At 34.6% G+C, this 27996-nt stretch overlaps 3 protein-coding genes across 3 annotated transcripts; 2 read left to right on the forward strand and 1 right to left on the reverse strand.

Annotated features, from left to right (window-relative positions):
* Positions 1–3600: 3600 nt before the first annotated feature.
* Positions 3601–5688, forward strand: LOC106380634 (UDP-glycosyltransferase 75D1-like). The gene has a single exon (XM_013820437.3). It carries the CDS (start codon positions 3929–3931, stop codon positions 5399–5401), a length of 1473 nt encoding a protein of 490 aa, XP_013675891.2. The 5' UTR covers positions 3601–3928; the 3' UTR covers positions 5402–5688.
* Positions 5689–5755: 67 nt separating this feature from the next.
* BNAC01G41860D (uncharacterized protein At4g15545) lies at positions 5756–7935 on the reverse strand. Its single transcript, XM_022694853.2, has 9 exons — positions 7363–7935; positions 7205–7273; positions 7053–7106; positions 6936–6975; positions 6757–6852; positions 6432–6656; positions 6299–6341; positions 6131–6209; positions 5756–6026 (listed from the first exon to the last, which is right to left on the reverse strand). The coding sequence occupies exons 1-9, from the start codon at positions 7666–7668 to the stop codon at positions 5934–5936; spliced, it is 1005 nt and encodes a 334-aa protein (XP_022550574.1). The 5' UTR covers positions 7669–7935; the 3' UTR covers positions 5756–5933.
* A 17155-nt stretch (positions 7936–25090) lies between these two features.
* On the forward strand, positions 25091–27010 carry LOC106380632 (protein farnesyltransferase/geranylgeranyltransferase type-1 subunit alpha). The gene is made up of 5 exons (XM_013820435.3): positions 25091–25548; positions 25627–25736; positions 25966–26086; positions 26280–26375; positions 26460–27010. The coding sequence occupies exons 1-5, from the start codon at positions 25324–25326 to the stop codon at positions 26883–26885; spliced, it is 978 nt and encodes a 325-aa protein (XP_013675889.1). The 5' UTR covers positions 25091–25323; the 3' UTR covers positions 26886–27010.
* Positions 27011–27996: the final 986 nt, after the last annotated feature.

The raw sequence follows: 27996 nt of genomic DNA on the forward strand, positions 1-27996 counted from the left end.
ATTGCAATTTAAAAGTTGATTCGGCGTACGGTTCTTTGTAATCATATTTCTATATACCCATTTTTATAATCATAAATCATATTAGTCTGTTTTAGATCTTGACCCAAATGTATAATGTTGGTTTGTAGTTTTTTGTTTTTTATGTTTCTATAAATATGTAACATTTTCTGTATTTTTTTCTTATATGTTAAAAAATATAATTTATATACAGTTATAAAACGTAGGGTTATTCTAACATAGTGGTTAGTGTATATTTATAGAAAACGTAAGGTTATATAATGTATATTATTGTAGGGTTAGTTTTTTTTTACTTGTTGATAACTGTTCTAATGGTATTGTTTAAATAGAATATAGTTATTATATAAAGAGAATAATAAGATGTTTCTTAAATAAAGCGAATAATAGTTGGATATAATATGTATCTATAGGCTATGATTATGTCATAATATAATGTATGATTTAATTTTTTGTTTTAAGTTAAGCTAATTTTTTGAAGATTTGAGATAATTCAGACCCGCAATATGGTTTTGTTGATTTAACCATTTATTATTTTAACCTGATTTTATTTCAGTGGTTTAATTTAATAAATCAACAGAATAATCCTGAAAATTGTAATCATCAATTAAAACTTATATTTAAAATATCATATATTTTATTTTTATTATATAAATCATGATTGAAATAATAGTTAGTTAGTAAATATTTTGGTTCAATCTATTGATGAAAATTTTAATGAAATTTTTAATATGTTACAAAATTTTAGTGATTTAACCCATATTCATGTACTACGTTGAAGTAATGTTAAAGCTCAACATTTTTTGGATCTGTATTGTAATAAACTGAGTTTTTTTCCAAATTTATTCAAATGGTATATGTTGATCTTAATTTTAAAGATTAATAGTCTCTACAAAAGTATATAATCAATACTATTAAATTTATATCAAATGCATGGTAAGTATTATAAATATACCTATATAATCTGATTAGAAACGTATTGAAATTGACATTAGGAATCTAAATGTTTTGCTTTTATATTTTCTGAAGGTAAAAATATTTAGTGAAACATGTTAAACTGATTGCACTTTTTAAAACTCATACTCATTTATGAAATCCTCACACAAACCATATTATCTTATTCAAAAAGGGATGTATTGATACAATTACCATTATACTGTGAGTAATATGAGGTACACTGTAAAATATTGCATCAGTACTATTATAAAATAAAGGATATGAATGGTATATGATAAAGGATGAAATGATGTTTGACCTTAACAACAAAATCGTGTGTGGTTGGTTAAAAAAAACAAAATAGTGTTGGTCCCGAAAAAGTTGTATATTGGGTTATTAACCGTATAATGGAAAGTGATTAATAAGTTACTAAATGAACCCAACTTTATTGTGTTTTAATAGTATTGATGATGTGGTATTGGGCTTAATTGGGCTTACTGCAGGAAGGGCCTCACGCGGATCCACGAGAGAAGACATGCTTCACCAAAAGATTTTTTATATTTTCACCTTAATTAAAAACAAAAGAGAAAGCGATGGTCACAACTCGACTTTGATCTTAACCGACAACCTATGGATCTCCGGTGATGGCGGTTCGATATTCGACGAAGCTTCCGGTCTCTCATGTGTCTTTGACATGCACTAGTGGAGCTTCTTTGAGTTTCGAATGAATTTTCATTGTTCATCGAAGAAACTGATGGAGCACCGATGATGTGTTCTTCAGCGACAGTGTTTCCAGACTCTCCTTTTTTTTCTGGAGCTTCTCTTCTTCTTCGATCCACCACTGGAGCTTCTCTTTTTCTTTCGACGGTTTATTTGTATGCAGGTCCGTAGGTTTGTGCAGTCAATGAAAGAATCCCGTCCCGCGGACCAAGCCGCTAAGGCTCATACACTTTGCAGGATGGTTTGGTCAGTCTTTCCGGAGTTCGTGATTTGTACGGGATAGACCCACTAAGAACTGCTCAAAACCAAACTCGCATCGGGCGAGATGGGGCGGGAAGGCCCAATTGCCATCACTAAATCACTACCATTTCTGAATCTTTAATTCTTTTTTCCTTCAGAACAAATAATCCAAATTGGAATATACATTGGTTATTCAAAAAATGTTTGGGCTCGATCGAATTTAAGAGAGCTCATATTTATAGGACATATGTACATTCAAAAATTACACGATTGATAGATTTATCAAGTTTTTCACATCTGGAACAATGATTGTGACATCACATATGACAATATGTTAGATTCTTTGTAACCGCTAAATATTATTCGACCATTTACCGTATTAGATGTTGAATCTTTTTTTTAACGCTAGATAACTATGCTATTACACTTATGAAAAATATTACAGACGATTCTACAACCGATAATTCTACCTGCCATATGAGGATTCACGTCTGACTGCATCACCTGAGCCGCCCTATGGGATCTACGCTTGACGGTACTCTTTGCGCCATGCTGCAGATCTCTTGTAAGCCTTTTTTCCTTTAATTAGCATAATTCCATATTTTCCGGAAATTGAAACTCATACTTCCTGGTGAAAAAGCATTAATGAACCATTGGTTAGACCACTAATAGGGGGCTTCCACAGATGTTGAATCTTTGTGGGACATTGATTCTCCAAATAAAGGCTTGAAACTTTATGTTACCATATTTTGAGGTTTACATCCAATAACATTCTTGCAGCCCAATAACAATATATATTATACTTTTTGTGTAGCTCTAACAAAATCTGTCATTTCTATTGGATTAGGTATCAGCCAAACTCGGAATGGTTTATACTGTTATAGTTAACCACAGTGTTATAACAGTTATACATATGCATACTCTTAAGCATATCTCCATGTATATATTTGACGATCACTTGACCACATCGTCATATAACTGGTTCAACTCTTTGAGGGCTATTCTTGATGTTCAGCATTTTTTCTCTTGATTATTCGTACTTTAATTTTGACAAAGCTAAACATAAAATGTAGAGTTGGTGAGTAAATGAAGAAAGTCACATTTAAGTGACTTTTAACAATGCCTCATTCAATTCTATTTATCAAATAATGTCTAACAATCGTATTTGTCACCTAACTTAAATGTTAGGTTCACCGATCAATAGGTTTGTGTTATTTCATATTCGACATTTTATAAAAAAAAATTAAATATTGTCAAATTATATTATTTTTTAAAAAATTAAAAGGTAAAAAGAAATAAATAAAAAATAGTAGTAATTACAAAAAAAATATTTTTAATGTCGTCAGCAAAACATTAAATCCTAAATCCTAATCCCTAAACCCTAAATTCTACACCCTCAACCCTTGGGTAAACCCTAAACTCTAAGATAAATCTTAAACTCTAAATCAAAATCACTAAACACTAAAACACTCAAGGGTTTAGGGTTTATTATTTAGGGTTTAGGGTTTAGAGTTTTAGTGTTTAGTATTTTTATTTAGAGTTTAAGACTTTTCCAAAGATTTAGGGTTTACCCAAGAGTTTATGGTTTAGGATTTAGGATTTAGGGGTTAGGATTTAGTGTTTTGCTGACGACGTTAAAAATATTTTTTTTTTAATTTTTTTTCTGTAACTACTATTTTTTTTATTTTTTTTTATTAAAAACATAATATAATTTGACAATATTTTGTTTCCTGTTTTAAAAGATATTGAATTTGAAATAATGAAATCTTATTGGTTGGTGAACGTAGAGGATACTCTTCGTTTTATACCAATAATTCAGTAGGTCAGGTCTCAACTTGCGTCCACCGAGTCCAAACAACATTTTTTATCTTAAGAGATTTTTCGTCACCACTAACGTCACAAATTGCGTTGTTCAATGTACTTAGTGAGGTTGCTTTCTTTTTCCTCTTTTTTAATAGTATAGTTTTTATCACTTAGATCTATCTCAGTATAATCTCTATAAATCTAAACATGTGTTATGTCTTTCATTAACTACAAACACACAAACATAAAGAAAATGAGTAACGATAATGATTCATCGAAGTCACTCACCGGACCACACTTTCTTTTTGTGACATATCCAGCCCAAGGCCACATCAACCCATCTCTCGAGCTAGCCAAACGCCTTGCCGGAACCTTCATCGGAGCTAGAGTCACCTTCGCAGCCCCAGTCGCCGCCTACAACCGTCGTATGCTCTCCAAAGAAAACGTCCTCCAAAACCTTACCTTCGCCACTTACTCCGATGGCCATGACGACGGCTTCAGACCCTCTACTTCCTCCGACAAATCTCGCCAACAGAGCTCCCGACAGTACCTGTCCGAAATGAGACGACGTGGGAGGGAAACGCTAACCGAACTAATCGAAGATAACCGGCGTCAAAACCGGCCTTTTACCTGCGTGGTTTACACCATCCTCCTCACTTGGGTCGCTGAGCTGGCGCGTGAGTTTCAGATCCCTTCTGCTCTTCTCTGGGTCCAGCCCGTGACCGTCTTCTCCATCTTCTACCACTACTTCAACGGCTACGCCGATGCAATCTCGGAGATGGCTGATAACAACCCTTCTGGTATTATTAAGCTTCCCTCTCTGCCACTGCTCCGTCTCCGTGATCTTCCCTCCTTCATCGTCCCTACAAACGCATATGCGTTTGTTCTACCGGCGTTTCGAGAACAGATAGAGTCACTGAAGCAAGAGGAAACCCCTAAGATCCTCGTTAACAGTTTCCAAGAGCTTGAACAAGAAGCTCTAACCTCGGTTCTTGATAACTTCAAGATTGTCCCCATCGGTCCGTTGATTACCTCGAGGACCGACTCCGAGACTGACGCTGAGTACGTCGAGTGGTTGGATACAAAATCAGATTCGTCTGTGCTTTATATCTCGTTTGGGACGCTTGCCGTGTTGAGCAAGAAACAGCTTGTGGAGCTCTGCAAGGCGTTGATAGAGAGTCGGAGGCCGTTTCTGTGGGTGATTACGGATAAGTCGTACAGAAGAAGTAAAGAAGATGTGGAAGAGAAAGAAGAAGAGATCATAAGCAGTTTCAGAGAAGAGCTCGAGGAGATAGGAGTCGTGGTTTCTTGGTGCGATCAGTTCAGGGTTTTGAAGCACAGGTCGATCGGTTGTTATGTGACGCATTGCGGGTGGAACTCGTCGCTGGAGAGTTTGGTCGCGGGAGTTCCAGTGGTTGCGTTTCCGCAGTGGACTGATCAGATGACGAACGCGAAGCTTCTGGAAGATTGTTGGAGGACAGGTGTGAGGGTGATGGAGAAGAAGGATGAGGAGGAAGTTTTGGTGGAGAGTGGGGAGATACGGCGGTGCATTGAGGAAGTGATGGAGGAGAAGGCGGAGGAGTTTAGAAGAAACGCGGCCAGGTGGAGAGATCTAGCGGCGGAGACGGTGAGAGAAGGAGGATCTTCGTTTAATCATCTCAAAGCTTTTGTCGATGAGCACATGTGAGATTCGGTCTAGAAGAATTCAGTTCCACAGCTTCTTTTCTAAGAGTATTATTTTAATTTCCAAATTTATTTGAAGTCTGTTATTTAACTGTTAAAAAGTTATTACAGCTGTTTTTTGTGATTAAGAGATTCCCAGTCAGTAGGTCCATACATTTTCTTAAAGAGTGGGCACAAGAACTAATTTAGTTACACCACTTATTGTCCTTGCTGAGTTCATCAATGTATGATATCTCTCAGTCATTTCTATTTGTTTGTAATCATTTAATAAACGTCTTTTTTTTTGTGCAACAGAATAAACGTCTTTCAAATAATTCAATGTGTGCCATATTCATTAAACAATTGGTTGATTTTAAAGTTTGACAAAATGTAATTTATTGAAGATGTGAGAGAGATATAGATACACGACATGCACAGGTGATGCAATCAAATTGTAGGTTCACTTGGTCTTACTTGACAGCCAAGAAAACAAAGAAATTGAGTCTGAATAGTTCCGAGTATATAACTTTAACGTGTAAACATAAGAATGCAAACTCTCAGTGAGCGTTGCGAGTGATCAAGCCCTCGAATATGACATAGAGGTCTCTGTTGTCACTTCCGAATATCTCTTCAGCTTTCCTAAGCGTTTCCTGCAAAACAAAACAATGCGGATTGATTCCAAATCCAAGTTTCAAATCTGAAGAAAGGCAAAAAAAAAGGACCGAGACAGAGAGGGAGAGAGAATTCTCCTTACATCTTTTGTTTGCTTGTGGGCATTAAGATCCTTCACATTTCCAAGAAATGCACCAAACTGCTCGTAAGATAACCGGCTCCTGATCAAGAATCAATAACAAGATGTACATATGTTACAGACAAATGCTACATTTTGCAATAAGTTATCAGATTAGGAGTCTTTTTTCACCTGACTTGTCGGAAGAACTCTTTCCCATCAACCCGAGTTCGTCCTGAAAAAAAACAGAGATAATAAAACAAACTGTTAACACTTTGTGTTGTTGCCAAAACCTCCACAAGAAAAATCCTGGGTTTTGACTTACCGGTGTGGGATCCAGGCTCTGAGATTGAGATAGAAGATCTATTATCATCAAACATGCCTCTAGTAGTAGAGAAGGATACAGAATGGCGACGAGGGGAGATAGGTCTTGAAGTCGTTTTAGGGGTACTAGAAGCGGACAATGCTGGTGGAGAACCAGGAGGTGTAAGCCGAGGCGTAGCGGTCTGAGATACTAATGGAAGACTGTTCGATAAACTCGGTTTAGGAGCTGCGATTTCATACGACAATACTTAAGCGTTATTTACTTGTGAGTCAACACACATTAAGCAAAAAAAGCTTAATGGGCTTGAGAATTGAGATTTATTAACCTTCGTTTTCGTTGTCCACTGGAGCTGGCTCAACAGCTTCAGAAGCTTGAGATTGGATTGATGAATGTCTTGAAGGTTGAAATGGAGAATCTTCATCTGAAAATTCTCAACAAGATTTCACAAAAAAAAGCTTTGCATTTTGATATAGTTGTAGAATCAAACAAGAAAACAAACCATACCGTTTGGTGTTGGCTTAGCAATGATTTGTGTTGTTCCTGCCTGTTAAAACCCAAAACATAATCAATTAAAAAAAAATTCACTTTTTAAGCAATTTTGAAGAAAGTGAAGTTACGTACATTTTGGTCGTCGTCTTGAAGAGACATCATAAGCGTCTTCCTGAACCCCTCAAGCTGCATCAATCAAAAATCCATTGAAACATCTCCATAAAGCTGAAATCTTTATTGCTAAAATTACAAGACCCAAGTCGAGTTTAAGTCCAAACTTTTACCTTAGAGACATCTCTCTGGAGTCTCTTGACAGTACTTGACAACGAAGAGTTCTCTCTCACCAGATTCTCCTGCAAATTTTGAGAGACTATTATTAGTCTAAGAAAAAAAAAACTTGAAATGGAGTCGGGTCGGGTCAAAAGTCAAACACGGGTCGGACCTTTTCATCTTCGGCGAGAGAAAGCTTTTGCAACGCGTCGGAGAGAGAAGCGTCGAGAGACTCCACGTGTGATTGTAGCTCGGAGATTTCCTTGTCTTTCTCGGCGAGAAGCTCTCGGAGATCGGACGACTCTGATTCGAGGGCAGAGACACGTGTCGAGAGAGCAATGGATGTGATTTTGCGCGCCACATCCAGCTGCTCGAATGGATCGGACGGTAGGACTTGAAGGACTTCCTCGGGAAGATCGAAACTTATCGAACCTCTAACAGCACTTGATGTTTCTTCTTCTTGTTCTACGTCTGACATTCTTTTTCTTTTCTTGTTTGGTCTTTTTCTTTTTCTGTTATTATCGTTTCTTCTTTTGTACCATATGAGTTGTTTATACGTTTTCGGTTATGGTACGGTATATAACCGGTATTTTGATTAACCGAATTTGATTCTAAACCAAACTGGTTATTGATTAAAGAACTTAAATTCGTCCGTCGAGAGATAAGGCACCACGCAAAATTCTAACAAATTTCGGAATTAAAGGATTCTGTTATGGAAAAATAGAGTTCCGGTTTGGGGTTAAGATTTCCGGCTCGGTTATGTGACGTCGATATGATTGATAGACGGGAAGGATATGGAGAATGTGGTCACGTATGCGTTGTCGTTTGTGTGTTATAATGAGTGGTGTTGAAATGGGTAAGCCAAATTTGTGATCTGTGAATAGATAGGATTTTAAATCATAGGACCCTTGAAAGGAGACGCAAATAAATAAATTAGAAAGACAAAAATTGACAGGTTGTTGCAGTTTTTTGAAAAATAAAATTTCTTATTCGGCAAACTATTTCATTAATATTACAAACTTCCATCGTTTTTTTTTGGTGAACACAAACTTTCATCGTTTAGGTTTATTAAATGGCAATTCTCTCGAATAGCCATTTTTAAATTTTTATCGCAAAAATAGATTTCAAAAACTAAAACGACCAAAATAACATTTTTTATTTTAAAAATTTTAAATTTTTTTTATTTTTTAAAGTTTGAAATCCTATCCCCAAAATTCCACTCCTCAACTATAAACCTAAACCCTAAATCATAACCTTAAACTCTGAACCCTAAATCCCACTCCTCAACTCTAAACCATAATGTTCATATTAATTAATCCTATGAGTATAAATGTATATTTACTTCTTTTGATAAAACATTTAAGTTTATTTTAATCATTTTTATTTTTATTTGTTTATTTGTAACTCTAATGTCTATATTTGTAACAAAAACCTTTTTAGGTTTATCTTACAAAATTTTTCTTTATTAAATTGGCGGCCATTAATCTCTTATATACTAAATCACAAGTCATTAGATCAATCAGATTTTGATAAATGGAAAATGTTTTGCAAAAGAAAAAATTATTTATTAAAAAAAAAATTGATCTCTAATTTTCAGCAGCTACATCCTGAATTTTCTCAAACTATCCTATCCACGTACGAAGTTAACCGTTCACGTTTCCAAACTGTTTTCTTTTGTTATATAATTTTTTAACTACTAATTTACGCTCTGTTTTTTTTTTCTTTTCATTTTTTAATATTTTCTTCATTCTCAAAGAAGTAAAACAATACATTCTTTCATCTTCTAAATTTTCAATTGATCTCAGAGATTTTCTTCGTATCTTCTTTCTTTTTTGTCTGCATCACTTTATAAAACTTTTTTTATTCATGGCCAAGATTAATACTTAAAATTTCATTATTTTTTGAACTGAACTTAAAATTTCATTATTGACAAGCTTTAAATGAAGACCGTGAAATAAAGTCGTCCTTGAAACTCTTTCAATGCATTAATTGGATTTTGGTGATCGAGTTTAAATCGCTTCAGAAGAGATTGACATTGATACAGTGAGTTTGAAGAGAGAGGATTTTGTTTCAGGGTTTCCAGAATTTGCAGGTATTCATAGTGGTGTGTAATGAGTTCATATGAAACTTTTCTGCAAAATCGGAGTAAGAAAATATAGCATAAATATTTGTGTTGCTTAGTTTTGAAATTATTTTGCTTGATACAGTTATGAATGAGAATACAAAGTTGGTTGAAGAAGAACTTATGAGGGATCAACAATTTTTGGATATATCTGTTCTAGAGTAAACATGGCGAAGGATGAAGACGTGTATTAGGTAAGTTACAAAACATTTGATATTTTAGAAGTTAAAGTGAAAAAATATTTACTTTATAGTCTTTACAAAAAAAAAATTAGGGCACTAATCTCTAATGCTGCAAAATATTTTGTGACCATTTAAGTTGTGAAAAAAGTGTGTTAGTAAAAATCATGTGTTAACTCTAAAGAAAAATTCTAAACATTTTTTGGTAATTCTCGAAGTTTTTTTAATTTAAATTTAATAGTTGTACAATTATCTAAAACATGTAAAATAATTTTTTTAGTTAAAACTTAAAACAAATAAGTTTTCTCAAAGGATTAACAGAAAAATTCAAGAAACAGTGTTTCTTTTTAATGAAAAGCATATTAAAGGATTTTTTGAATATATATTTGATTGAAAGTTATGACAATGATCAAATATTTTTAAACGTTTAATTGACCAGTGCGTACGAAATACTAGTTACATATATTCTGGCGACTACTCTTGCATAATTTTTTTTGCTAAATTATCTGTTTTAACTTTTAAGTCGCTTCTCTTTTGGGGGCCATCATCAACACAGTCAATTATGTTCGGAGATCTTTTGTTCTTATTACAATAAATTATTCTGTTTCTTTTTGCGAGAAGATCAACTGAGTTACAACTAATTTTTGGTTTGGACCATATGCATTAATAAGAAATTGATACTACTACATATGGTTTCTCAAATGCTCTAGTCATCAGTCATTATGACAAAAAATGTGATTAATCATAGTATATCCAAAAAATTTATTTTTGCTTTAAACTTTTGCAACATAAATTTTAATTAAACTTTAGTTTCAAGCGTTAAGCGATTTAAAAATACGTTTACAATATATCTATAACTAATTGACTATAAAATGTATCAGTGATTTAATAATAAACTGATAATATTAACACATTATATAATTATAAATATAGCAAAAACATATTACTATAAAAAATATAAATACTTCTAATTTAATATAACTAATAATAATATTACATTTATTTTTAAATTTTTAGTTTAGATGAAAATTATAATTATAATTTTTTTGTTTTATGAAGATTAATATTAGACTATATTAAAAAAATATTTTTGATTTACATATATGTATTTTTATTTTTATTTACTAAACTAATGATATTTGATTTTAATTAAAAAAAAAACTCCAATAGACACTTAACTAAAATGATGAGAAGAATAATAAAATTCACAACTTAAATATTTTTAATAAATTATAAGATAATTTATGAATAACATATTTTAAAGTACTGAACTAAATTTATGGAAATTCTTCCAAAATCCACAAAAATTGATTATTTCAACAAAAATCACATAAGAAGAAAAATGATCAAAAAAAATTCATTAAAGAGATAAAAGACTCTTCAACCAAAAAAAGTTTCATTGCTAGCATTATAGAAAATACACACTCAACAATAACAAATCACCTTCTCCTACTTTGAATATTTATGTTAGTATATATTTTTTTTAATTTTGTGTCTGAGAGTAGAACACAAAAGTTAGGTTCGACAGATTATGTTTTTCGGTGATGGTAACTAAAAACATATGCAATTGTATTTTGGGAATCTAAGCGCTATGAAACCGTCACACTACGGGGCGTCTAAAGATTTAAAGAAAGAGATTAACCATCTTGACTCTACAATTCTTCTTTATCAGTTTATTTAGGTATGTAATTTTGTTTTTATGTTCTTGTTATTTTTACGAATATCAGTTGTCTTCGCTGCAGTAAAATAAGGTTACTACATTAATGTGATGCTTTATGGTTAACAAGATGCATCAAACTTGTAAACATGAGAGTAATTGATGAAAATTCCGACCAAACAAGGTCAAATTTTTTTTAATTCAAACCGAATCAAATATCTATCTATAATAATAAAGTAGACTATGCTCTCTCCTTACAGTGCCACATCATCAAGAAGGATGAGGCAAACAAGGACTCGTGTCCATCCATAATTCATGTACACCAGTTTTCTTGACTTCGATTTGGGCTGTTTATGTTTCTGTAGAAGTAAGTTGGGCCAATCTCTCATTTGAACAAAAAAAGCCTAACTAAGATGTTTCTTTCGCTTTGATTTTTCATTTAGATCTCAGGTACTCTGGCCGTCCCGATGCGAGCAAACTGAGAAACGGCAGTCGTTACAGTATTGAAACCTCAATACCCACAACTTTAACTTCAATGCTTCTACTTTTTCTTCAAGCTCGCATATGGCGTATATATATCAAGGGTTTGAGAGTTTTCACAGCCATTCTACTTGGTCTGCCTTTACTCGCATAACTCTAAAAGAAAATCATTTAATGGCTAAGCAACAACTCCATTTCTTCGAGCTCAGGGCAGGCCCCTTTGGTTCTGGCCTTTCTGGGAAGCTCGCAATGTCAAGAAAGGTGGAGATTTGATTCGTATGGATCTGGTCCTGCTTGATGGAAAGGTAACTGAGACATTCTCTTTTCTCAATTCTTGATTCATATATTATTTGATGTTGTATTTTGTGATCGAAACTCTGTTTTGTGCTGTTTTGGTTCAAATGATCCGTTGCCCATTATATATTTCCTCTATCTATGATCTTACGATGCTACTTCTCTCCCATTTTTTATATTGTTGATTTTGCTAGAGATTTCGATGTTCCAGGCTGTTGTGGATTCTCAGGGAAACTGAAAGTTTTCACGAGTTTTTCTTTCTTTATTATTCTCTATGAGTTTCTGCTGGTTGCTATTTTTGATGTACTTATGAAAATTTATCTCTTGATTCTGTATACGTCTGAAAATGTATCATATATTACTTTTTGTTCATAGTAAACTCTGATCATTGGTCAATTGGTGTGCACCAACTCAAGTCTTTATGAGCTAACTCTTTATATTAGCTGACACGCATGTTTCAATTCTGTTCATCGAGCAGGTAAAACTTCGCATATATAGTTGGTGAAATTATGGGTTTAAAGACGACACACAATGAAGAAACGAAAAAAAAAATCAATGTCTCATGACTCATGGCAACCATACACATTCACATGTCATACCATCTTATTTCCATTTATGTTTTCAAACTTTCTACAATAAGGGGTTGTATAGTTTTTTTTAATCAGTTTGTTTCTAAATCCTTGACATTGCACGGCCACTAACGTATGTGTGAGTGTTTTTGACGGGATAGCTGTACAACTCCATGATAAGTTGTTTGCGGCTGGTGTGGCCAGCCACTGATTGTTGTAGTGACTAATTTTAATCCTAAACTGGTTGGAGGTATAGATATATCTGCCTGGTCTTTATGTTATTCAAGAATTATATAAAGTTCTTGACACAAACTCTAAATTACACCTTCATGTTGCACAGGCCGCTGACAGGAAGACCAACAGAACATGGCGCTTCCACAATGCCTTGCTGATATTGTGGGGAGGACCTTCACATTCCAGCTCAAGCTTACAGATTTTAATTTCTTAGCAAAGATCAGTCTTTCACGATCTCACACATATTTGTTAGCAACCAGCCCCTACCTTTTCCTAATTTTGGGAACCAGCTAGGTTTGTACATCAATCTCACTTTATAGGTTGGGTCTGCCATACACGGATAAGTTATCTAACTGTTGTGCTCTTTACAGGAAGGACACAATAATATGCGAGGAGCTGGTCCGGTTTCACAGATTTCTTCAGCTAGTGTTCACATAGTTCTTCCTGACACCAGCACGGTGTTGACAATGTTGTTCCTGCTAACAGCAGAGGCATCACTGGAGTGATCATCGACGAAGGCATCCCATGAGATTGGTTTGAGCGCTATGTCTGACATGTTATTACCGAACTATCTTCAGAGGATGCCTCATTTAAGGAAGGTGGCTCCTCTGCAAAGAAGCAATGGCTCCTCTGCAAAGAAGCAATGTTGTGGCTAAATCTGCAGTATTGTACTCCATCCAGATAGAAAGTGGTCTTACAACTACTCTAGTGTCTCTTTTTTTTTTTTAAATTTCTTTGAAATAATAAAAGTATTCCTGCAACAATCTACTTCCGTATTTTTGAGTGTTTGGTTTAAAAAGTATTATGTTCTCTGGAAAGGAACTCTTTTTTTTGTCATCTATGAACTATATTAGATAAGAAACCAACCTTTTCCATCACTTTATAAAGATTCCAACAACGAGGTTCAAGTTACTGCCCCTTCAACACTACAGACTATCACAAAAAACTTCCTAATATTGATATGGAAGGAAACTCTTTTCCCAAAGGTTGAACCCATCTACTAGATCTTAAAGTATTATGAATTTCTCCGGATCATATTAAGTTAAGTACAAGCCTTAACTTTTTTACGTGTTAATATTAATAATTGGCCCGTTTACCAACAATTAAGCTTTTTGGTTATTTTTTGGTTTAAGATTGTTAACAAGTTTTCTTTTTTGTAACTGAGATTGTTAACATTTTTCATGTACATCAACCCAAAGTCGTGCCATTTTAGATAATGGTCTCACCATATTATCTATAACACTTACCCATATATCTTTCCGGCCAACAATGAAAAACAGTTCCCAAACATATTACAACCTCCGACCACATGTAAACATAAACATAAAATACTCACCAAATAATATAAATTCACAATCCTATAAACCTTTAAAAAACCATTACAAAAAATGTTGCATACAAACGAAAAGTCACATTTTAAAATAAACCGAGTCCAAATATATAACCTTTTGAAAAAATATATATAACCTCACCAACAACACAGATCATCTACACACCAATACAACCACCAAGTCTAATTTTTTACAAAAAAAAAAACACCAAGTCTACAACTATTATACTGCACCCACGTAGCCGAGAAGCTATAAACAAAAAAAAAATACACTGCTGACATATCAGATAGGTCGTTTTTTTTTGAAAAAGTACATATCACATAGGTCAACACCTAAAAACAAGTACCAACCCAAAACTCTATTTCACTTCTACAAATTAACGAAATATACTGAAAATTAATTTTGATATGTACAAGGCATGAGCACTCCACCAGAAGACCTAGGGGCGGACATCCTCGGAAAACCGAAGAATATTGGGCCATATTGGGCCGTTGTATATGTTGTATGACCCGAGACTTGTATAAGGGTTTAGAGTATTTGACGTACTTGTATATATGGCAGCAGCCAACATTACTTGTGAAATAAGAAAGATTGTTATACACTACTAAACCTTTCTTGACATAGTATCAGAACTCTAAACCTAAAACTACAAAAAGGTTTGAACTCATCGATCCTGAGTTTTCCTCATTCCGCTGCGAGGTTTACTCATTGACAACACTATTTTGAAGATATGGATACACAATCAGTGCTTGCTACTACAACCATGCCGGCACGTCGTAGGATTTCTCCTTATGACCTAACTTCTAGTGATAATCCAGGTACTCTCATCTCGAAGCCATCACTACGTGGATCTAACTACGATGAGTGGTCCACTAACCTTCGATTGGCTTTGAAGGCGAGGAATAAGTTTGGCTTTGCGGATGGTACAATACCGCAGCCTAATGAAGAATCAGAGGATTATGAAGATTGGATTGCAAACAACGCTCTTGTTGTCTCATGGATGAAGCTGACTGTTGACGAGAACATATCAACGACAATGTCTCACATAGATGATGCTCATGAACTTTGGACTCATATCCAGAAACGGTTCGGAGTCAAGAACGGACAGCGCGTACAACGACTCAAGGCAGATTTGGCAAACTGTCGACAGAAAGGAACCACTATTGAGACATACTATGGAAATCTATCACAGCTATGGAAAAGTCTGGCTGACTACCAAAAAGCTAAGACTATGGAAGAAGTAAGAAAAGAACGTGAGGAAGACAAACTACATCAATTTTTACTACATCAATTTTTCATGGGACTGGATGAAACTTTGTATGGGCCAGTGAAATCATCATTGTTGTCTCGGGTTCCTCTGCCAACACTTGAGGAAGCCTATAATACATTGATCCAAGATGAAGAGTCAAAATCTTTGGGTCGTCTTAACGAAGAGCAAACTGACGCAGTGAGCTTTGCAGTTCAAACCAACTCACGGACGCGCTCTCTTAATGATACAAGAGGCTCATACGAAAACAAAGTGAGCTCCAACTGTGGATGGAAGGGACACACCTCTGAGAACTGTTTCCGGTTGATTGGGTATCCAGAGTGGTATGAAGAAAAACAAAAAAACAAGCTTGGCGCTTCTCGGGGAAATTCCAGCTCTGGAGCTCCTCGAACCTCAAACCCACAGGTGACAGCTTCACAAGAATGAGGAAGTGGTGGTCGCGGTTCAGATCTGGCCAATCACGTTTTTGCTGGTACAACTTCATCCTCTGTCCTTACTTCTGCTGATCGCACGGGCATCACATGTCTGAATGATGATCAATGGAAAACCCTGGTGAACATGCTGAATGAAAGGAAAGCTCCACCTTCAGAAAACAGAACAGGTACGAGCTTTATGGAATCTTGGATTATTGACTCAGGTGCCACTAATCACATGACTGGAACGTTTGAGTATCTGACTGATATTAATGATATGGCTCTGGTTCTGATAAATCTGCATGAGGGTCGTTTTACTACCTCAACTAAACACGGGAAAGTTCGGTTGGGTTCTTCTCTAAGTCTTGAGGAAGTGTTCTATGTAGATGGCCTTCAATTCCATCTGATTTTGGTTTCTCAGTTAATTAGGATGTGTAATGTGTTGCTCAAGTTACTGACAGACTTTGTATTCTCCAGGACCGCATTACGAGGATGCTGATTGGTGTGGGTGAGCAGGAGAATGGTCTTTATTTTTTCAGAGGTATGGCAATGGCGGCAGCAACACAGAGTTCAGGATCACTCTCGTCTGATGTGTGGCACGGCCGTCTTGGACATCCATCCTCTAAAGCCCTGAAGATGTTGCAGTTTTCTGATTTTAATACTAGTACTTTTGATTTCAAGAAGTGCGAGATTTGTATTCGAGCAAAACAAACAAGAGATTCTTTTCCTTTAAGTATTAATAAGACGAGCTTTGCGTTTGAATTGGTTCACTGTGATTTATGGGTCCATACAGAACTACTGCTGTATGTGGGTCTCGATACTTTCTCACTATTTTTGATGAGTTTTCACGGGCAGTGTGGATTTATCTTCTGCCTACAAAACGTGAAGCACCTACACATCTCAGAAACTTCATTGCTCTTGTTCAAAGACAATTTTCAACACAAGTAAAAACGATTCGCAGTGATAACGGATCAGAATTTATTTGTCTCTCAAAAAATTTCGCTGAACATGGGATTGTTCATGAGACAAGCTGTGTTGGAACACCTCAACAAAACGGTAGGATCGAACGGAAGCATCGACACATTCTCAACACTGTTCGCGCACTGCGGTTTCAAGCAAATCTTCCCACCGAATTTTGGAGTTATTGCGCTCTCACAGCAGGTTATCTGATAAATCGCACACCAACAGCATTGCTTAATGGGAAAACACCTTTCGAGATGATCTACAAAAGACCGCCACCGTTAGACCATCTTCGAGTCTTCGGCTGTGTGTGTTATGTACACAATCAGAAGCATCGCGGTGACAAATTCGAAAGTCGCAGCAACAAATCTATATTCTTGGGATATCCATTTGCTAAAAAGGGTTGGCGTGTTTATAACCTTGAAACTGGCATCATTTCTGTCTCACAGGATGTAGTGTTTCTCAAGACTGAGTTTGCGTTTCCGGTGCCATTACAGTCGCCTTCTTTGATTCATGACGAGGCTAAGCAGCTAAATATAGCTGATTTGTTCGAGCCTGAATTTTCAGATACAGAGAATATACCATCTACTACTTCTCCACCTACAGACGAAGCAATCGTGCCTATAACTACTGAATAGGTTCCGGTTGAACTTCCTGAGGTTTTGTCTTCTCCTGAATAGCATGTTCCTTCTTCGCTTCTAGCGACTGATACTTCTGTGGCTACTACACCAGCCACAGTCGAAATAGAACCGGAACCTGAGCTCCTTGGTCGTGGTATGCGTGTGAAGAAGCAGCCTACGCGACTTGCTGATTATGTAGCTACACTGCTTCATAATCCACCGCCATCAACTACGCGGTATCCTCTGGATAATTACCTCTTAAGTGCACAATTTTCTGATACTTATCAAGCATTTCTCTCTGTTATCACTTCGGCTATCGAACTAAGAAGCTATGCAGAAGCAATACTTGATGAGAAAAGGCGATTTGCTGTTACCAAAGAAATCGATTCCCTTGAAGAGCAAGGTACTTGGACAGTCGAAGTTTTGCCTCCAGGTAAGAAAGCACTTGGATGTAAATGGGGTTTTAAAATAAAATTCAGAGCTGATGGTACGATTGAGCGTTACAAAGCTCGTTTGGTGGTTCTTGGCAATCATCAAACAGAAGGGATCGATTATAACGAGACATTCGCTCCAGTCGCAAAGATGGTCACAGTTCATTCATTTCTTCAGCAAGTGGCTTCTTTAAATTGGGAAGTTCATCAGATGGATGTGCAATGCATTCCTTCATGGCGACCTTGAAGAAGAGGTTTATATGTAGTTTCCACCGGGATTTCGTACCAACGACAAAACGAGAGTATGTCGCCTGAGAAAATCTTTATATGGCTTGAAACAAGCTCCCCGTTGCTGGTTTGCTAAACTCGGAGCTGCTTTGAAAGAATATGGATTTGGCAGAATCGATCAGACTATTCTCTGTTTGTTTATGCGGTAGCCGGAGTCCGACTGCACGTACTTGTGTATGTTGATGATTTGATTATTGCTGGGAATGATGTTGGGGTTATAACTGAATTCAAACAGTACTTGAACACCAAATTTCACATGAAAGATTTTTGGGATATTGAGGTATTTTCTGAGCATTGAGGTATCTCGCAAACCCACCGGTATTTACCTGTGTCAGCGGAAATATGCAGTCGACATAATAACTGAAACTGGTCTCCTTGGCGTTAAACCGGTAGCATTTCCGTTTGAACAGAACTACAAGCTTGCACTTGCTAAGGACAATGATATGCAGATACCATCTCGGTATCGTAGGCTTGTAGGTCGTCTTATCTATCTAGGCGTGACTCGACCAGAGCTCTCGTATGTTATTCATATACTATCTCAGTTTATGACTGCTCCACAGGAAGAACACTGGAATGCCGCTCTGCGAGTCGTGCGTTATTTGAAGAATAGTCCTGGACAAGGCATACTTCTTCGAGCAGATACAGAATTAAAGCTTACCGCATGGTGTGACTCATATTGGGGTTCTTGTCCGATCACGAACCGTTCTCTCACTGGCTGGTTTATTCAGTTGGGTGGTTCTCCTGTATCTTGGAAGACTAAGAAACAGGACGTTGTCTCGCGATCTTCGTGTGAAGCCGAATATAGGGCGATGGCTGACACAGTTAGTGAGCTTCTTTGGTTCAGACAGATACGTCCGGCGATGGGGATTGAATGTACCGACCCTATTGTTCTCTACTCAAATAGTTTATCTGTTATTAACTTGGCAGCTAACCTCGTTTATCACGCTCGCACCAAACATGTAGGCAATGGCTGCCATTTCATTCGTGATGAGATTATACGAGGTACGATCGCAACTAAACATGTCTCAACTAAATCACAACTTGCACACATCATGACAAAGGCGCTTGGTCGACGGGAATTTGAAGCTTTCTTGCTCAAGCTGGGTGTTTGTAACCTCCACACTCCATCTTGAGGGGGGGGGGGGGGGGTATTGGACAATTTTGGGCCGTTGTATATGTTGTATGACCCGAGACTTGTATAAGGGTTTAGGGTATTTGACGTACTTGTATATATGGCAACAGCCAACGTTACTTGTGAAATAAGAAGAATTGTTATACACTACTAAACCTTTCTTGACAAAGAATCACAAGATTTTGTTTTCTGATTTGGAGTTCGGTTCTAGAGTGTCGAGGAATGATTACGTGTCTTCTTGCGGGGGCGATTATACTTGGGTTCAGAGCATCAGAACGCCATTGGAGCTAAGTTAATGGACTGAAGGAAGTTATGGGTGGACGCTTGCGCACATGCTGTTCAAAACGAGAAGTTACCAATGCGAGTGGTGGATAAGTGCTCTGCTCTGAACTTGTAAGAGCTAACAACTATGGTTCATCATCAAGCGGGGAAAACTATGTGAGAGATCGCCCAACTTCAAGATCAAGAAACACCAAAACCGACATAGGTGTTGTGACACAGATGATATAAGAGCACTGAGAGGCAAATTAGAGAATTGATGCCTCACAAAGAATCAACCACAAAAGAACAATAAAGGGAAACTGATGAAAGGATGATGTTGGGTGTTTCCAGAGTGTTCTTGAAGATTTGGTCTGGTAAAGAGAGAAGTGGAGAGATGATAAGTAACTCAGGGACTTTGAACCATGGTTCTGTTAATGATGAATCTAAGTCTCCATCCACACAAAAAAAAAAGAGCGTTAGAGAAGACAGCAGCAAGAAGGAAAAAAATGTTTCATCTTTACTTATACTATTATCATTGTGTGTGTGTTAAGATAACTACATTTTTCCACGATTTTTAAAGCAAGTAATATTTCATCTTCACGTTAAGTCTTTAATTTTTTTTTATGTAACTTTGTACTTAATGTACTAGATCAATCTTTAGTGTAGAATATATAAGCAGGCAACAATCATTTTCGTTATAATTTTGTTTAATTTTAAATATCACATTACATTAATATAGCAGTAACCTGCACCAAGTCTGATTCTCCATCCGATTGGGTATTTAAATCTTACGGCTTTGTTTTCTATCTGGTCTCGAGCACAATATCATGTTTCTTGTGCGTGCATGGGTCCATGAATGGCCTGCGTGAGTCTCATGGTACCATCTGTATATACCCTTATGTTCACTTTCCCATTATCTGCTCAAAGAGATATACCCGCTTGCGGATAACAAGAGAGGATCACAAGTTCTAAGTGAGTTCTTCTTTGCTTACACTTCTTTTAAAGAAAATTATTTGCTTACACTTTCTCTATGTTTTTGGGTTTAGGTGTAACTTTTGTTGATTATAGTTTGTTTTAATGTCATGTTTCAGAGGATGAACAAGCACTAGATTATAAGCTTCTCTTTTCCGGACTACAATTTCGAAAGCTTCACTCTCGGATATGTTCTGGTTTAACAAACTCTTTCCTCCTTCATTATTCAGAAGGAAATCAAAACTGAAATATTTGAGATAATAAGAATGAGAAGTTTGATTAGATAGGAATTATATACTCTCATTCAATACAGCCAACACTGAAAATATTAAAAAGTTTAGTTACTTCCTTTAGGTTTAGTCTTCGAAGAGGAAAACAATTTTCTGTAACATTTGTATGCAGTCTGGTTCTTCTTAATATCCAGATTATTAATGGTTACGCTACATTTAAGTAATTTTTTTTTTGATAATCCAGGTAATCCGGACACCCCGGAGGGAACCCGACTAACGCCTAAGTTTTTTGATATGATAGGATATGAAACTCAAGTAAATTTCTGCTAGAAATGTAATACTTTACTAATTTATAACACTATTAATTTATAATAATATTTTCAAATAGCATGAACAAAATTTTCAACAATTTTTTTTTATAAAAAGTTCAACAAATGCTAAATAATTTACAAAACATAATTAGTAAACCAGTAAAAACTAAAGATAATTTCATTATAAATTAAAAATTTAATATAAACTGAAACAAATATATATTATAAAATATCATTATTGTTACATAGTGTATACTATTTATTATTTATGACACTATTGAAACTATTTATATATTACTTTAAAATATAAATTCTTATAACTTTATCACATTACCATTGATTTTCAATTGTTTTTGCTTGGAGGTGGGTGCATTAATTTATTATTGTGAAAAGTTAGTTATTGTAATAATATTAAAATCTAATACTCTTAGAAATTAAACAAAATTATTTATTCTTATTTTAGATTTCTTTCAACTATATCAAATTGAAATAGAAATCAAATAGCAAAATATAAATCATTGCATTTTCATTGAACTTTTAATCTAATAATTTTGTGTTCTCAAACAAAAAAAAATGTTAGTTGTCTTTTCAACTCAAATCAATAAAATTTATTAAAATTTAAAATATAAATACATTTATTATTTTCAGTATGAAGTAAAATTCAAATATTTTATAAAACTAAACTATATTTTAATATAAAATAATTTTAGTGTAAACTCACCCATCCGTAGGACAGGCCAACCCCTAGTAATATATATATATATATAAAACCCAAAGAACATTTTCAATTCGGATTGAAACACACCGAAATTCGTCAAGCGAAAATAAAATTTGCCAAAAATAAAAAGACAAATCGTTCCATTGATCGAAAATTATTATACAAACAAAAAGATAACTCATATCATCCTTCTGAAAGATTGAAGGTGAATGAAAAAGTATCGAACAGATCTCCCTCTGAAAGGGAGGAGAGCCCCTCATTTAGGGCACGACTGGTGTAACTGTAATAGTTACGAGCGTTTGCGGATGCGAGTGGTTGCAGTTTTAAACGTTATTAAAAAATTTGTGCGACTGGTATTACGTTTAGAAATTACTGCATTTACGGGATACTTATGAATAATTAACTACCAAATGCAGCAATAGTTAAATAATAAATTAACAATATTTACATTTTATAGAATTATAATATATTAAAAAGTATATTATCATAATAAATATAAAAATATGTTTATAAAAATTATATTATTAAATTTTTAAAAGATTATAAAAAATATTTTATAAAAAATTTATAATATAAATTAAAATAATATATATGTATATATATATTAGTATTTCTATTATTTCAATTAAAAATATTAATAAAATATTTTTATTTTTATATTTATATAGTTTTAAAAATATATATTTTACCGTCATGTAACCGTCTGCAACGCAAAACGGTAGCTCGAACCATCTCTTGAATTTAAGAGGTTTAGAGCGGTTTGAAATGATTTATAGCGTTTTTTGTGATTGTTCCAAAACGCATAACCGATATTAACCACAAAAATTGTGTTTGTGGATATCGAAGAAATCAGTTATGATTTTAGTTGGTATTTAATAAAATTATTGAAAATTATAATGTATAACTAGGTTATAATTCGCGCCTTGCGCAAAATGAACATTATATATATAAAAATCATTTTATGTATTATATTTTTTTACATATTATGAAATAAAAATATATATTGAATAATTTAAAAGTCATTAATTATACATATATAATTATATTGGTGCAAACATATAAATAAAGTTTATTAATCCAAACAATATTTTTCTTCTATTTGGTATGATATATAATTAAATTTAAATGATATTTACATACATATCATATATTTTTAATATTAATATATATTAAATGATGTTTTTTATTCGTATGTTTTTTTAGAGAAGTTCCTTAGGATAGTTTTTTTTTTTTTTGACAGCAAACAATTTACAAACTTATATTGACTCTGTAAACCAAATTGGAAACTCTGCATCCATGTGTACGACGAAAGATGGTTGATGCCGGGCACTGCGTGCTAAGCTATCCGCCTTTTGGTTCGCCGTCTTTTGTACATGAACGATGTCTGAGTTGAGAAAACTGCTCCTCAAAAGCTTAATATCTTCTAGATAGGGTCCAAATGCTGGCAATTCCTCGGGTTCCGAAACCATCTTCACCAACTGAGAACAATCCGTTGCAAACGTAACATGAACCTGTCTTAAACTCTTCATACATTCCATTGCCCATATCAATGCCTCCATCTCCGAATGGAGAGGTGATAAACATGCACGGACATTTCGTGCGCCGAACAAACCATCAAAGCCTGATAAAGTACTATACCAGCCTTGCCCTGAGAACAAATCCTTATCTTTCCACGAGCCGTCTGTAAAACACCATCTTCCTGAATTCGTTTGAATGGAATTAATATGTATATCTGGTGCCACTCGCTGATCCCTTATAACCTGAGCCTCAGCCCAAAGTGTTAATTCCAGTTCAGCTGTTTTGAGGGTATCCCTCGGATCAATATCAATATTGCTAAAAACCTTATTATTCCGACCTTAGGATAGTTTTTTCGTTTATTTTCACAGACATAGCCTTCAATAAAGAAAATGACCGAAATAAGTTTTATTAAAGAATAAAAATACATTTTTACCCTAGGGTTAACTAATATAGACTTAGGGTTTATAGTTAAAGGGCGGAGCTTTGGGGATAAGGTTTCAAATTTTAAAAAATAAAAAATAAATATTAAAATTTTCAAAATAATAAAGGGCTATTTGATCATTTTCTTTCTTGAGGGCTATTTTTGTTACAAAAACTTAAAAATAACTATTTTTGTGACAAAAACTTAAAAATGGTTATTTGAGAGAATTGCCATTTGTTTTATCATTTGTAATTTTTATATAAAAACTTTAAATTACTTATAACAAAATTTTCATTGTGGGACTAATAGTTTTAGTAATTTATAACTTAAAAAAATTAAGTTGTCAATATTTGTTCAAAGTTTTATCAAAAAAAATGTTCAAATTAAATTTCTAAATTAAAATATTTTTTTTATTTTTATGGTAAAAACGATATAACAGTTTTAGTAATTTATAGTTATTTTTTTAAAATTCAAAAAATAACATAAACAGAAAAATATATTTTTTTTATTATATGGTTAGTATGGTTGTTTAATTTATTTTAAAATTTAAAAACTATGATAGAAGAGATATTAATTTTTATCAAATCTTATTCAAAATTATTAATTGTTATATATACTTTAGCCACAATAGGCAATTCAGTAACTTTTATTTAAGGAAATAATGAAGAACATTAATAATGAATTTATAGGTAGTTTAATTATATTTTTGATCAACATGGTTATTTTAATAAAAAAAAAATATTATATATCTAGATGAACCAATGTATACCTATAAAGATTCTAAAAATTATTTATTAGAAAAATTTCTTATGATAGCACTAAAAAAGTTTTTGTCACAAATATAGTTCATAAGGATCCAAATGACCAAAATATTTTATTAATAGGTGTGTTTTTGGGTTTAGGTTTAGAATTTAGGGTTTAAGGTTTATGATTTAGAGTTTAGGGTTTAGAGTCAAAGGGTGGGGTTTTGGGATAGAATTTCAATTTTTAAAAACTAAAAAAATATTAAAATTTTTAAAATAAAAAAGTGTATTTTGGTCATTTGTTTTTGAAGTTTATTTTTTGTGACAAAAACTTAAAAATGTCTATTTGAGAGAATTACCCGTATTATAATAATGATTAGAAAAATTAGTAAATTACCGTGAGAAATTTCATAGGATAGACCTAAAAAAGTGTTTGTCACAAATATAGACTATAAAAATAAAAATAATAAAAATAAATTTAAATGTTTTATCAAAAAAAGTAAATATACATTTATAATTATAAAGTTAATTAATCTAGATTTTAAGGTTTGGAGATAAGGGGTGAGGTTTAGGGTTTAGGATTCAAGGTTTAGGGTTTAGGGTTTATTATTTAATGTTTAGGGTTTAGAGTCGAGGAGGGGAGTTTTGGGGATATGATTTTAAATTTTTAAGAATATAAAAAAATTAAAATTTTCAAAATAAAAAATGCTATTTTAGTTATTTTAATTTTGGAGGTGTATTGTTGTTTAAAATAAAAAAAATAAAATAAAAAGCTATTTTTCCAAATCGAAGGTCCTTGGCTTCTTACACTGAGATCTAGTTCTTGAGGTCTGTGTCCTTGTCCAATTACTTTGTCTTTCTTCACATCCTCAAACCCACCCTAATACTCCTCAAATTATCACTCTCTTAGATTAGGGATCCAAGTCGGAACCCTAATTTGAATCGTCTTGATTTCGATCAGTTGTGTGCAAAGGGAGGAAACATGGATTCCGACTCAACCGTGCCACTGAGCGAGCGCCCGGAGTGGTCTGACGTTGTCCCGTTGACTCAGGACGATGGTCCGAACCCGGTGGTTCGGATCGCTTACAAGGAAGACTTCCGCGAGACGATGGATTACTTCCGGGCGATTTACCGCTCCGACGAGCGTTCTGCTCGCGCGCTGCGACTCACGGAAGAAGCTCTCCGCTTAAACTCGGGCAACTACACCGTAACTGATCCTTCTTCTTTTGCCCTAGTACTACTGTTCTTAAAGAGTTGGATTTGATTAGATTGTAACTTTTTGAAGGTGTGGCACTTCAGGCGCTTAGTACTCGAGGAGCTTAATAACGACTTGTATGAAGAGCTCAAGTTCATCGAAAGCATTGCTGAGGATAACTCTAAGAACTACCAGTTGTGGTAAAAAGTTCATACCTTTTTTGTCTCTTTGGTTTGTTCATGAAAGTTCTTTCAATAGTGTCTTTAGAATTTTAAACATGTGTTCCTTTGTTCATGCTTCTCTAGATTTAGATGAAAATTCTTTAGTGTTAGCTTATCTGATGCTTTAAGTAAGTTAACAACCTTCGTTTGTTTGCTTTGATTTTTGATGATCAATGGTTCTGCTCTAACTTTTTTCCTTTTGTTCTAGGCATCATCGACGATGGGTTGCAGAGAAACTGGGTCCTGATGTTGCAGGAAAGGAACTTGAGTTTACTCGGAGGGTACTATCACTTGATGCCAAGCATTATCATGCTTGGTCACATAGGCAGGTTTGTCATCTCAAAACATAATATAACTCACTCACTTGATGATGTTTATAGTATTATCTTTTTGCTTGATTTGGGAAACAATGTACATTATCATGCTTAATCACATAGGCAGGTTTTTTAATCTCAGAACCTTGTTTAAAGAACTTACTATGGATGTTATCATCTTTGCTTGATGTTGGGAAACAATCTGCAGTGGGCGCTACAAGCATTAGGAGGATGGGAAAATGAGCTTAACTACTGCCACGAGCTCCTTGAAGCTGACGTCTTTAACAACTCTGCATGGAATCAGGTAAATATGATTCATCAATACACATGCTAAATTATGTTTCCCAAATTATCATTGGCAATTCAGTCTTCTTTTTAAATCTTGCAGAGGTATTACGTTATAACTAGATCACCTTCGTTGGGAGGCCTAGAAGCCATGAGAGAATCTGAAGTAAGCTACACAGTCAAAGCCATTTTAGCAAATCCCGGGAACGAGAGCTCTTGGAGGTACCTGAAAGCCCTTTACAAAGACGACACAGAGTCTTGGATTAGTGATCCAAGTGTTTCCTCAGTCTGTTTGAAAGTTCTCTCACGCACGGACTGCTTCCATGGATTCGCTCTGAGCACCCTTTTGGATCTTCTGTGCGATGGGTTGAGACCAACCAACGAGCATAGAGACTCGGTGAAAGCTCTAGCTAATGAAGAACCAGAGACTAACTTGGCCAATTTGGTGTGTACCATTCTGTGTCGTGTTGATCCTATAAGAGCTAACTATTGGGCATGGAGGAAGAGCAAGATTACAGTGGCAATATAACCACACTTGAGAAAGTTATTTATTTTTACGTTTTAATCTACTGCTTTTTTCATGAAACATGATGCATCAAAACAAATCTCGATTTCTCGGCTTCCCTTTTTATCAATGCAAAATCTAATGACTAACCTGCAGTATTGGGTTTTGGAAAATTCGAACCCGGTTTCAGCATATAAAAACATCCAATCGCCGTTTGGGATGGATTCCGGGTCAAAATATGATTGTTGGACATGAAGGGAGAATGTGGTCACGTAATTGCTTTGTCTTTTCTGTGTGTTGTTGTATATGACAGAATGTGTGGTGTTTGTGATATGTGAATGGTCAGACTTGTAACCCTTGAAAAGATACGAGTAAAACAAAATTGACAATTAGCAATTCAAAGAAGAAAAGTATCAAAAGTTCAAAACCAAAGTCTAATACTCCTTTCAAACATAAAAAATAAAAATTAATACTCCTTTCTTTCTGGATCGGTATATCTAATTTGTCTGCTCAGTTCTCTAATCCTTTCCCAAACTTGTCACAAAAGGGTGTCATAAAATCTTGGGGAAATACTTTTAACCTTTTATTCCTTAGCGCATATCCATGCATTCCTTAATGGACGACTTCCGCATGGTATTATATGCATAGACCCAAATCTATGTAGAAAATAATGCATAAATCATTATTTTCATGACGCAAGTTACAACAATTCATATAAATTAACTTGGACGGTGATATATGGTGTTTTTTACATCTTGTATATATGTTTTTTAATTGGTTTTCAAGTCTTTATCGAGTCTTTCTAGTCTTTTTCGAGTCATTACAGGTTTGGAGTTACATTCAATGAGAGATGGACTAGCTGGAACAAAAGAATTAGAAAGAACCCGAATTGAAGTCTTTCACGAGCGGAACAACCTTGCAGGCTGTTCTCGAGCGTGCGGAGCAACCCGAGTGTATGTTCCTGCGGGAGAGATTTTTATGGAAACTTTTAATATTTCGGTATTTGCCCTAATCATCCCAATTTTATTTCCTGCATCCAGAGACCTGCATATATCTTTTTTTTTATTTTCTATTATTTTACTACACTAGTTTTTGAGAAGAAATCAAACTCTAAGTTCCATTGTTGCGATTTCAT

This window comes from Brassica napus, chromosome C1 (assembly GCF_020379485.1).
Source record: "Brassica napus cultivar Da-Ae chromosome C1, Da-Ae, whole genome shotgun sequence".
In the NCBI taxonomy this organism is placed as follows: Eukaryota; Viridiplantae; Streptophyta; class Magnoliopsida; order Brassicales; family Brassicaceae; genus Brassica; species Brassica napus.